Source organism: Ruditapes philippinarum, unplaced genomic scaffold (assembly GCF_026571515.1).
Source record: "Ruditapes philippinarum isolate M1 unplaced genomic scaffold, ASM2657151v2 ctg3532_1_1_1_1, whole genome shotgun sequence".
Classification (NCBI taxonomy): domain Eukaryota; kingdom Metazoa; phylum Mollusca; class Bivalvia; order Venerida; family Veneridae; genus Ruditapes; species Ruditapes philippinarum.
In genome coordinates, this window is record NW_026865641.1 from 148,061 (window position 1) to 162,246 (window position 14,186).

At 31.6% G+C, this 14,186-nt stretch overlaps 1 protein-coding gene across 3 annotated transcripts in view; it reads left to right on the plus strand.

Annotated features, from left to right (window-relative positions):
- Positions 1 to 14,186, plus strand: part of LOC132729872 (dipeptidyl peptidase 4-like) — a 168,279-nt gene that overhangs the window by 114,719 nt on the left and 39,374 nt on the right. For all 3 annotated transcript variants that reach the window (XM_060715704.1, XM_060715705.1, XM_060715706.1), the window contains exons 2-3: positions 9,268 to 9,382; positions 11,298 to 11,393. In XM_060715704.1, the coding sequence (XP_060571687.1) occupies positions 9,268 to 9,382; positions 11,298 to 11,393 (211 nt within the window). The remainder of the gene's footprint in view (positions 1 to 9,267; positions 9,383 to 11,297; positions 11,394 to 14,186) is intronic.

Consider the following 14,186-nt stretch of genomic DNA (forward strand, 5'->3'; position numbering starts at 1 on the left):
CAGGTGATGTGTTGTTTGTTGTTGTTTGTTGTTGTTGTTTGTTGTTGTTGTTTGTTGTTGTTTGTTGTTGTTGTTTGTTGTTGTTTGTTGTTGTTTTCTTTTTCATAATGACTTCATAGTTTCTCTAGAGTAATTAATAAGGGAATTTTAATAAACATAAGGAATTACTTACGACTTTGGTGTACAGATATTGTGTGAAGAAAAAGACGTAACGTTAATTTTTGTAATGAAAGTATGTACTTAATGGCACATTATGCTAAAGAAATTCATATTTTTTATAATTCGAAGGAATTGTCAAAAATGTGTTTTAATGTGTTTTAATAATGGATTTAGAACATGTAACTAGATGTTTAACAACTAGAGAAAAGTAGCACTGGTCATGTAGTAATGTTTCGTAAAGGAAGCAAAATGTAAACAAGGTATACGTAGTATTTTGACTTACAAACAAAGTACTACCAGTAACTCACCACACTTATACCAACTGTAATTAAGCAAAAGAAGCAATAAATAGTCCGTCTTTGTGGTAGATGAGTATTTCTGACTACTATAATAAGAAAAAAAAATAAAGTTTTTGAGAAATAGAAATGAGGCATAATGGGACTTTACGGACGTTTTAGGTAGTTTGCATATAGGCCTATATGTTTATATGAAACTCCAGAAAACGAAATGTGTGAATTTAATTTGGAACCGTTGCACTTAATTAAAAAATTGTCATGAGGTTTTGGGAGAGATGTTCAGCAGTAGGATATACATTTTTTGTATCAATATGTGAAGAGTGGCTGCCATCAAGAATAGTTTGGTTTTTTTTTTGGTTTTTTTTTTCTTTCTTTTGTCATAATTTCAAAAGTTCAGTGGCTGAACAGAATAAAACAAATGATTAAAAGAATACATCTTACTTATTTATTGTACATGTAATATATTCGGACCACATAATAATATTCTTTGGAGGCTAATAATTATATCACGATATTAGGCATCCGTCAATCTGTATGACAGTATTTTTCGTGAAGTAGTCATTTACAAGTTTTTGTTTAGGTAAATTAGGTAATTGTGCTGTTAAAAGGGTATGGACCTTTTTACGACGCGGTCCGTTACAATGTATTATAAAATCGACCGGGATTAGAATTTTCTCGCGCATGCGCAATCTGCGTAGGGCAAAAAATGCTTCGCCCTACATCACGTACATAGAAATATAGTAGAAGTTCATAGACTATTCCGAGTTAGCTCAAGGTAAACGGTAGAAAATTATATAAAATAGCTTTTAACAAATATAGAAAAATGACTTTATAGCTTTTTAGCGAATAATGCCATAAAAAGGCACGGAAAAGATGCTTGTTTAAGAAATTTACGATCACGGACCTGACACTGAGATCATTTGTTTAAAGAAGATGTGGAAATATATCTATTAGCAAATGAAAAGTCAACCTATTTGCTGTTTAAATATTTCATTTAAAAGCAAAAGAAATTTCATAACATGAACTTGAGATTAATAATCATTCTGAAAAAATATCAGAACAGGTGATAATGCATTTTAGAGTTCAATATACCTGATCATTCGATTTGCCTGTGATGCAAACAGCAAAATTTAAGTCACATAAATATATTTTTAATAGTTAATTATTTCTTTGAAAATCTTGAGAAGTTAAGATGGGTTGTTTGGAAGAGATATAACACACATTTTATCCGCTTCTTCGTAATCCGTGTTATTTTTAATAATGCATGTCACACAATTTTTCTCTTCTTAAAATCCATAAACATTGATCGGTATATTGAAAAGTTACATAAATTTACCATTTTAATAAGCGTAACTGATTTATTTAAACGCCCCGGTTGAATGAACAACCGTTCGCGTGCCAATCTGTTTGACACTTGCCGCCTGACCAATCCAGTTATTCAAATGAAGTGTACGATACAAATTGTGTAATATCATGTAATACAGGGGTAATAAAATTTTATCTTTAACATCCTGCTGTTCCAATAGAATAGTCGTCTAATGAGACCTTAAACAAACGACATGTGTGTGCCCTTTTAGACCATTGAATTATTACTCCCGCACATTTTCGTAGTTCTGTTAAAAATAAATCCACGTTTTCAGTACTTACCGCCTTAAGTCATCCCAAAGTTAATATTTTTAGGTGACATAACATGAAATCGCATCTATTAAAGCCTTAAAGTATGACAAACTGTAGACATCGTTATTGCGTTTTGCCCTACGCAGAAAGCGCATGCGCGAAATGCAACATTCGTTGCTATGGAAAATCGTATTGTAAAAAGGTCTATAACTGAGACATAAGTTAGAAAACTGGTAAAAACAACGTTGTTTCTATAATTGTATGGCGTCTTCTTAAATTAAAGTTTTAACAAAGAACGTGTCTTATATTAAGCATTCATAAATATTGTATGTTAAGAGAATAAATAGTTACTTAGCAAAGTATTTATTCTGGTAATTTTATTATCTTTTGAAACATTAAAGCAGCACGCCTCCAGATTCATGTTAATTTTCATGAAATGTTTGGAAAATGTATTTAAAAGTAGTATATTGTGAGGGGTACAAATAAAATAATTAATTTATTGTAATCGGCACTTACAATCCACGGAAATTACCAAAAAGTGGTCAACATATGCAAAAACAGCCCTTACTGTGTTAGTTTCGCAGTGGAAATATGGTGATAAAATACTGCAAAATCATTCTAAAACCGCATATAACATGTAAAATATAACTTTGATATTGAATGTGTTTACCTTTCATAAATGTTTAGTGCATTTTTCTCAATATTGAATTCCTTGAAATATTTTGGCTCACCCGGAGGCGTGCTTTCGTACATGCGTCGCACACTGTAACGGAAATATACAAACATACATTGTATATACAAGCTCTCAAATAGCTTGCCTATTTTGAAATTATTCTGGTTTGAAAATCATCCAATGATTTTGTAAACTACGGGTAGCTGAAATATAGTTTTAAACACATAAATGTGGCTTATTGATAAATAAAATGAATGAATAAAGTAATATGAATCCAAATAACACCTTTTGTTTTATGTAACAATGTACTACAGGTACACTTAACAATAAAGTTCTGCTAATTCCGATTCATTAAAATTTAACTAATTGATAAGACAATATTATATAGATTCATGTGGGAATTTTTTACATTTGTTTCCATCTTCAGCCCCCCGCCCCCAATAAAAACATCTCACACCATTTCATTTGCACGTTCCATTCCTTTACACCATCATGGATGAGGCGATGCGTCACACACAACCTTGGATGAGGCGCTGCGTCGTTTAGTTATCAATAGTTATCCAAATAGGATAAACAATAGCTGTTGGCCAATATTAAAACCTTCTATCTATACACGTTCCTGTAAGTTAATTATAAAAATAAATCTGATTTATTTTTTATGAAAAATGTGAGCTCAGCTATATGCTGCACCTTACCGTTCTAGAGTACAGATACAGTTCTAACGATTCATGTTTGTATTTTGTACATTATTATATACATTATTATATATTGCTATTATTATATATATAAACTATATTTAAACTAGCAATATGTAGGGTCGGATTTTGAGTTGTAGTGGAGGCATACTCTCAGTCAAAGTTCCAAGGTCCGCTTGCCTCACGGTCAGGGAAATCTAAAGATTATTTTCTAAATTTTGTTCAAAAATACATCATATAATACCAGGTGGCACCGGCTCTGCTCACCCTCTTACTCCGCCCATGATCTACCAAACGAAACCCGAATGATGACTGTAGCAATGCTATATGTCGCAACGCCGCTATATGTCGCAACTAACGCTAAATGTCGCAACGCTGACGCTATATGTCGCAATCAACGCTATATGTCGCAATCGCCTACCGCTAAATGTCGCAACGTTGCCGCTATATGTCGCACAAAAATCGATTGCCGCTAAATGTCGCAACCCCTTGACGCTAAATGTCGCACTTGGTAGGAAAGTAACAGATGGAACTGAAACAAAAAGTAAGTGTTGAAACATTTAAAGTGTATACCATTTTAATACACATGAAAACATATCCTAGTAACCAAACAAAAGTTGTATTTCGCGGTATATGGCAAAAACCTTATATAGCCATAGAAACTGTTTTTGATAAAAGGGATGGATTTGGTTCTCAACCACGGACCAGGTGTGAGATCAAACTTTCTCTTTTAGGATGTCTTTCTCACAAAATGCATCAACAAAAACATTTGGATATACATGTATATTTGTTAATATATTATTTGACATAACAGAGCAAACCGCTTGTTAATGCTAAGGGGGAACTATATCTTAAAATATTTTTTTATTATACCTGTTCATAATCTGACTAGATAGGCTTTACTACATGTAAGTATTAAATAATACCCAATTGATCTGTTGATCGATATTCGTAACTATGCGGTGTATTGATTTAGGTTTATGACAGAATTGTTATACTTTCATAACTTTTTATATTTATCTCAATATTTCTTTGGGAACATTAATGAATCAATATACTATGGAATTGCCAAATGTTGACTGCCTACTGCTTACTGTCAACTGCTTACTATCAACTGCTTACGGCTTACTACTTATTATTCACTGCTTATAGCATTAAAATAAAAATGGACGACCTATTACAACTGTATTGGTCAAAAAATTATTCAGTTGCCGAAATAGTTGCCGTTCTGGAGGTCATGCACAATATAGTGCAGTGGTATATAGGCCACTTCCAACAGCCTTGCTGTTGGGTAAACCCTTTAGCGATGTGGCTGAGGTGTCCGCCTACGGACCAAGAGGTCTGTTGTTCAAAACCCGGTTGGACCCTTGGTATTTTTCTGCCTCCTAATTTACTTAAATGGTGTCAGAAGTGTTTGACGGACTCATGCGGTAAGCAGGGAGTGACATTCAGGATAGCTGGCTAGCTCTGAAAAGTAAAGAGGGGAGGAGTGTAGTGCTTGTAGGTATATAGGCCACTTCCATCAGCCTTGCTGTTAGATTAACCCTTTAACGACGTGGTTGAGGTGTCCGTCTACGGACCAAGAGGTCTGTGGTTCAAAACCCGGTTGGACCCTTGGTATTTTTCTGCCTCCTAATTTACTTTAATAGTTTACAGGTACATATATATTCTTAGAACAACATTTAAAGGAATTCACTGATAAATTAATAAATGCATGGACTATAACATGAAATTCCATAAACGACAGCCAATTGTTGACTGCTTACTGCTTACTGTCAACTGCTTACTGTCATTTGCATACTGTCAACTGCTTACTCCCCCACTAGAAAACAACAACAACAACAACAACAATTAGATAAATAAATAAATACAAAAATGAAAAAAAATAAATAAATAGAGGTATTCTTTTATCTGTTTACATATAGAGGTTATAGGCTGACCCATGAAAAAACTAGAGAAACTAAAAATCAAGCCAAAAAGAAATTGTTTTATCATATACTTATAAGTGAAATATTGAGAAATACTGATGAAATAAAATGCGTATTTTCAATTTTAGTATTTTCACTGTAAAAAGCTATTTTTCACTGTAGTGAAATATATTTTCCGTATTTTCACTGCTGTCTTGCCGGACTACTTTCTTCTAAATTCAGACAATACACATAATTTAAGGAGTATTCTTTCAAATTGTGATGTCAAAAAAAAGAAGAGAAATTTATATGATAAACAGACAATTCAAGTTTTTTTCTATAAATACAGTATTTATTATCAACTTGTGGTATGGAAATTATCATATTTCATTCATGGCTACCGCCACTCATAAAATAATTATTGTCTTGCCACTAGATGAAAATAAATCCTGTATTTATAGAAAACACTTGAATATCCTCCATGAATTATGTCATAATATGTTCAAAAGCAACCAGACATAAAATCGTATGTAGTAGATATCTAGATGTATATAAATAATGATAATTCAATAAGCATGAACCGAATGTTCATTTTTTCTTGTGTGTGACAAATTAAGAATAATTCAAATATCGATTGAATTATACATCCAATTTGTCGTTAGATAAATCATCAAAGGGTGATAATAAGACAACAACTTAATACATGTAAATGTGAACAAAATATTACCATTCATAAACGCATTCGTTTTCTGATGAAAACGTGACTTAAACAAACCCTGTTTCGATGAAAGCGATGCTACGCAAACTTAGAGCTGAAAACGAGGCGACAGTAAGAAAACGTCACAAACGTATCTATGAAACTGTGAAGATGAGGCTTAAGAAAAAAACGTTCCAAACGCAACCGTGTGACGACGAAAACGAGGCAACAATAAGAAAACGTCACAAACGTAACCATGTCAGTTTTAAAACGAGGCTACAATATCAAAACGTCAAAAACGTGAGCATGTTTCAATTACAATAAAAACGAGGCTACAATAAGAAAACGTCACAAACGTATATATGTAACATTGAAAATGAAACTACGGGAAGACGATGTTACAAACGTAACTATGTTACGATAATAACAAGAAAACAACAAGAAAACTTCACAAACGGCATGTTACAATGCAAACGAGACTACAATGACAAAACGTAACAAATGTACTGGAATCTATTAGACTTTAACAAAACGCGTAACAAACATCTATGTAACGATGAAAACGAAACTTATAAGAAAAATATAATCTATTCCATTCGCTTTAGTATAGTTGGCTCAGAAAGTAGTCCCAAAACCGCACTGACATACTCGTATGTTAACATTTTGGAAATGAATAATTTTGCGATTTATGTCGCCAGAATAAGGCAACTGCCTCCAAACTGACAGAGGTCCAGACAGGAATGTTTCTACCACATATTAAAATTATATTAAAATCACTTTCAAGTGTTTTGTTTGCATCTGCGTGATGACATCATCTGCATACTTGGACATGACAAAAGTTCCAATAAAAATGATGATAAAATTTATCATATCTTTACAACGTGCTTCTATTTGTGCATTTTATCTATGGTCTTATATTTAAAGTAAAAGTGTTAAAAAATTGTTACGTTTTGACAAGATTCTTGTCATTCAGCATATTGCAGATGTGATATATGTGAGGAACGAACAACTCTGCTTCGAAATAATTTAGAAACATCAAAAATGAAACCATGGTGAAGTTAAAATAAGACTACGATACATTAAGTTAACAAATGTATCAGTGTTACGAGGAAAAAGAGGATAAAACATATAAGGGAGAATAATGAGATAATAATTTAATGTCATAAACGTGTTCGTGTTCATGTAAATCAGGAAATAGAGTAACCATTCACAAACGTGTCCTTGTTTCGATCAAAACGAGAATATACATGTAATTAGAAAATGTCACAAACGTAACCATATTGCAATACAAACTAGGCCACTTAAAGGAAACGTGACAAACGTAACAATGAAAACGAGGCAACAGTAAAGAAACGCCACAAACGAATCCATGTAATAGTGAAAACGTGCTTTACAGGGAGAAAACGTCATAAACGTTACCATGTTACGATGAGAACAAGGCTACAGAAGGTAACCGTCACAAACGTAACCATAACGAGGCTACAGTAAAGAAACGTCACAAACGTAACCATGTAACAATGAAAACGAGGCTACAGTAAAGAAACGTCACAAACGTAACCATGTAACAATGAAAACGAGGCTACAGTAAAGAAACGTCACAAACGTAACCATGTAACAATGAAAACGAGGCTACAATAAAGAAACGTCACAAACGTAACCATGTAACAATGAAAACGAGGCTACAGTAAAGAAATGTCATAAAACGTAACCATGTAACAATGGAAACGAGGCTACAGTAACAAACGTCACAAACGTAACCATGTAACAATGAAAAAGAGGCTACAGTAAGGAAACGTCAAAAACGTATCCGCGTTACAGTGAAAACAAGGCAACAGTAAGGAAACGTCACAAACGTATCCGCGTTACAGGGAAAACGAGGCTACAGTAAGGAAACGTCACAAACGTATCCGCGTTACAGTGAAAACGAAGCAACAGTAAGGAAACGTCACAAACGTATCCGCGTTACAGGGAAAACGAGGCTACAGTAAGGAAACGTCACAAACGTATCCGCGTTACAGTGAAAACAAGGCAACAGTAAGGAAACGACACAAACATATCCGCGTTACAGTGTAAACAAGGCAACAGTAAGGAAACGTCACAAACATATCCGCGTTACAGTGTAAACAAGGCAACAGTAAGGAAACGTTACAAACGTATTCGCGTTACAGTTAAAAGCAGGAAAAGAGACTATAGTAACCCTATTATAATGAAAACGAGGCTACAATAAGGAAATGTGACACTGAAAACCAGGCTGCAATAAGGAAAACTTTACAAAAGTATTTCATGTAATGGTAAAACAAGGCAAATGTATCATTATAAAAATGAAAATGATACTTCATTATGAAAACGCCACAAACGAAACCATGTTGAAGTAAAAATGAAGCTACAATATCAAACAAAAGTATCCATGTAACGGAGAAAAAACGAGGCTTAAACAAAGCGCAGTATAATATGAGAAATTGGACACAGTAGGCTACTTTGGATATCAAAATATTGTTGTATCCCCTGTCGTATAACGGAGAGAGAACACACTGATGTTTCACATTTTATTACTCAATACATAAGTATATATCTGCTCTGGACAAATACCAAATTCGAATTACCTAGACTGGGCTATTCGACCACTATTTATAATGACAGCTATTAACATAAAATGTTAAGATATAGTTCCCCCTTAGCAATAACAAGCGGTTTGCTCAGTTATGTCAAATAACATAACAAATATACATGTATATCCAAATGTTTTTGTTGATGCATTTTGTGAGAAAGACATCCTCAACGAGAAAGTTTGATCTCACACCTGGTCCGTGCTTGAGAACCAAATCCATCCCTTTAATCAAAAACTGTTTCTATGGCCATACAAGGTTTTTGCCATAGACCGCGAAATACAACTTTTGTTTGGTTACTAGGATATGTTTTCATGTGTAAATGTTATAAACTTTAAATGTTTTAACACTTACTTTTTGTGTCAGTTCCATCTGTTACTTTCCTACCAAGTGCGACATTTAGCGTCAAGGGGTTGCGACATTTAGCGGCAATCAATTTTTGTGCGACATATAGCGGCAACGTTGCGACATTTAGCGGTAGGCGATTGCGACATATAGCGTTGATTGCGACATATAGCGTCAGCGTTGCGACATTTAGCGTTAGTTGCGACATATAGCGGCGTTGCGACATATAGCGTTGCTACAATGACAACTAATTGAAACATTGTATTTTTCAGGAGCTTGTCGGCCATACAGTGACTCAGAGGAACTGGAAAGGCATTGTGATAGCATTGGTTGTGATAATTGTTGTTTGTGCTCTTATAGTCGCTACAATTCTACTTATATCTCCAGGTAGGTCTACTCCGTGTTACTTTTATTAATTTTATCATTATAGTAGGTCTCATTCGGTGTAGTTTTTATTAATTTTATTGTAGTAGGTCAACTCCGTGTTAGTTTCATTAAATTTATCAAATTTATATCTCCTGGCAGGTCTACTCCGTGTTTTACTTAGTTTTTTTAAAAATCTTATTGTCATTATATCTCTTAGTAGGTTTTCTCCGTGTTACTTTTTTATTAATTTTATCATACTTCTATCTCCTAAGTCTAATCCGTGTTAAATAAATTAATATCGTCATTGTAGGTCTACTCCGTGTTAAATGTATCATTAATACTAAGGTCAGTCTACTAATTTAGTATTATCATAATAAGTTTATACTGTTTTATTTTATCATTATTGTTTATTCTTAAATTGTTTTCTACTCCATTTTACGATTACAATTATTCAACCAGTAAAGTTGGGAAATCACGAAATGGCGGTGTAACTTGAAAACCCGATTCTGGATATGATATGGTTAAATCCGTTTTTCGTTTATATTCATCTTTAAACATACTTAAAAGATATCTGCTTGGTTTTACAACTATCTGTGTCACACATTTATTTACTTAATGTTGATATAACTATAGGTATAATCCTTTACAATTGAGAATATACTTTTACTTTTTATTTCCTCCTTCGCTCCTTGTGGCTAATGGATTGCCGTTAATGTACTAATTTCCTAGGCAAAAGAAGCAAAAAGTGCTTAAGCTCTTTGGCGAATGAATAATGTTTTGGAAAAATTATAGGGCACGGAAAATAATCTTTTGAATAATAAAGAATATAGCATTTTTACAGCTTATTGGACCTACTCAAACTTAAAAAAAAGTATTAAACTTTTTCATTTACATAATATAAGGTTCTCAGCAGAAAACAAAAACCTAGTTTATCAATTACCACCACTACATTGACGTGTTTGGTATAAACATATTTATTTAAGCTCGATTGCGAAACATGTTTTTGCAACTTATATTAATCACTCTCGAGTCCGCTTCCTGGAACCAACCAGTGCTGGTGTCATATTAAGAACCCCGATTAGGGCTCAATCCCATGATCCCTGTGTTGAGTGGCAGAGATCTTAACCATAAGGCCACCTCTCCTCTTCTCTTTCTCTGGAACAGGGGCTCTTTATCTGTTTATAATATTTATTTGTAGGCAGTAAACTTGAAGTAAGTGATTTTCTGTTGTGATAATGTTATTAGTATATTAGTACATTTAACACTTCACAATTTCATTAATGCCTGTGACCCAGTTCACTATTTCGTTCACAACTATGTTCACAACTCATATTTGAAGCAGTTAAATAAACGGTTACAACGTGTTTAATACATTATTATGTTTAATCGATTATCATTATTATTATCATGACTATCATCATCATTATTAATTTATATTTATATAATTTTTATATTAATAATTATTATTATAAATATTACAATGTATTATTATAATTATTATTATTATTATTATTATTATTATTATTATTATTATTATTATTATTATATTTATTATTATCATTATTATTATTATTATTATTATAATTATTATTATTATTATTATTATTATTATTATTATTATTACTATTATTATTATTATTACTATTATTATTATTATTATTATTATCATTATTATTACTATTACTATTATTACTATTGGCATTTAAGTATTGATAAAAACTTCAACATTTATATCTCTATTTTCTGGAAGCTTGTTCAAAGATGTTTTTATGTTTATCAGCAGTTTTTGGCATAACTCACATCGATAAGCGTTGAATAATTACAGTTAAAATGAATAAAGAATAAACTAAAAACAACGAAAATGCGCATGAATTGCGAATTTTGAATAGCGTTATTACGGACTACTTTTTATGTGAAATTTACCATTCTGTTTCAGGTGAAGATGATGAAAGCACGAAAGCAAAGTTTACATTTGAAGACTTCATGAGTAGAAAATACTCCCCTAGATCCTTCTATTATACTTGGATAAAAGGTATTTGAGCTGCGCCATGACAAAACCAACATAGTGCGTTTGCGACCAACATGGATCCAGACCAGCCTGCGTATCCGCGCAGTCTGATCAGGATCCATGCTGTTTGCTTACCAACTCTATTACAAGTAGAGAAACTGATAGCGAACAGCATGGATCCTGATCAGACTGCGCGGATGCGCAGGCTGGTCTGGATCCATGCTGGTCGCAAACCCATTATGTTGGTTTTGTCATGTCACGGCTCATTTAATATATACTTTTTAATAAAATTTGAGAAATATTGAAATAAAATGCGTATTTTCGTCTTCCATATATTTTGCTGCAAAAAATATTTTACAACAGTAAACATATTTTCCGTATTTTCGCTGGTGTCTTGTAGGACTTCTTTCTTCTACATTCAGTAAATTCACTAAGAGGAAGTCTTTCAAATTCTAAGATCAACTTTCAAATTCTAAGATCAACTTTCAAATTCTAAGATCAACTTTCAAATTTTAAGATCAACTTTCAAATTCTAAGATCAACTTTCAAATTCTAAGATCAACTTTCAAATTCTAAGATCAACTTTCAAATTCTAAGATCAACTTTCAAATTCTAAGATCAACTTTCAAATTCTAAGATCAACTTTCAAATTCTAAGATCAACTTTCAAATTCTAAGATCAACTTTCAAATTCTAAGATCAACTTTCAAATTCTAAGATCAACTTTCAAATTCTAAGATCAACTTTCAAATTCTAAGATCAACTTTCAAATTCTAAGATCAACTTTCAAATTCTAAGATCAACTTTCAAATTCTAAGATCAACTTTCTAGATCAACTTTCTAAGATCAACTTTCAAATTCTAAGATCAACTTTCAAATTCTAAGATCAACTTTCAAATTCTAAGATCAACTTTCAAATTCTAAGATCAACTTTCAAATTCTAAGATCATCTTTCAAATTCTAAGATCAACTTTCAAATTCTAAGATCAACTTTCAAATTCTAAGATCAACTTTCAAATTCTAAGATCATCTTTCAAATTCTAAGATCAACTTTCAAATTCTAAGATCAACTTTCAAATTCTAAGATCAACTTTCAAATTCTAAGATCAACTTTCAAATTCTAAGATCAACTTTCAAATTCTAAGATCAACTTTCAAATTCTAAGATCAACTTTCAAATTCTAAGATCAACTTTCAAATTCTAAGATCAACTTTCAAATTCTAAGATCAACTTTCAAATTCTAAGATCATCTTTCAAATTCTAAGATCAACTTTCAAATTCTAAGATCAACTTTCAAATTCTAAGATCAACTTTCAAATTCTAAGATCAACTTTCAAATTCTAAGATCAACTTTCAAATTCTAAGATCAACTTTCAAATTCTAAGATCAACTTTCAAATTCTAAGATCAACTTTCAAATTCTAAGATCAACTTTCAAATTCTAAGATCAACTTTCAAATTCTAAGATCAACTTTCAAATTTAAGATCAACTTTCAAATTCTAAGATCAACTTTCAAATTCTAAGATCAACTTTCAAATTCTAAGATCAACTTTCAAATTCTAAGATCAACTTTCAAATTTTAAGATCAACTTTCAAATTCTTAGATCAACTTTAAAATTCTAAGATCAACTTTCAAATTCTAAGATCAACTTTCAAATTCTAAGATCAACTTTCAAATTCTAAGATCAACTTTCAAATTCTAAGATCAACTTTCAAATTCTAAGATCAACTTTCAAATTCTAAGATCAACTTTTCAAATTCTAAGATCAACTTTCAAATTCTAAGATCAACTTTCAAATTCTAAGATCAACTTTCAAATTCTAAGATCAACTTTCAAATTCTAAGATCAAACTTTCAAATTCTAAGATCATCTTTCAAATTCTAAGATCAACTTTCAAATTCTAAGATCAACTTTCAAATTCTAAGATCAACTTTCAAATTCTAAGATCATCTTTCAAATTCTAAGATCAACTTTCAAATTCTAAGATCAACTTTCAAATTCTAAGATCAACTTTCAAATTCTAAGATCAACTTTCAAATTCTAAGATCAACTTTCAAATTCTAAGATCAACTTTCAAATTCTAAGATCAACTTCTAAGATCAACTTTCAAATTCTAAGATCAACTTTCAAATTCTAAGATCAACTTTCAAATTCTAAGATCAACTTTCAAATTCTAAGATCAACTTTCAAATTCTAAGATCAACTTTCAAATTCTAAGATCAACTTTCAAATTCTAAGATCAACTTTCAAATTCTAAGATCAACTTTCAAATTCTAAGATCAACTTTCAAATTCTAAGATCAACTTTCAAATTTTAAGATCAACTTTCAAATTCTAAGATCAACTTTCAAATTCTAAGATCAACTTTCAAATTCTAAGATCAACTTTCAAATTCTAAGATCAACTTTCAAATTTTAAGATCAACTTTCAAATTCTTAGATCAACTTTCAAATTCTAAGATCAACTTTCAAATTCTAAGATCAACTTTCAAATTCTAAGATCAACTTTCAAATTCTAAGATCAACTTTCAAATTCTAAGATCAACTTTCAAATTCTAAGATCATCTTTCAAATTCTATGATCATCTTTCAAATTCTTAGATCAAAAAAGTAAAAAATACCGGTATATAATAAACAGAAAAAATCAAACTTTTGCTATAAATACAGGATTTATTTTCATCTTGTGGTATGAAAATTATCATATTTTACTCGTGCCAACGGCCACTCATGAAATATTTATTTCCATATCATGAAAATAAAAAAATGAATATGCTATATTGAAATGCTATTCATAAAGTATACTTGATCTATATTTCTTAT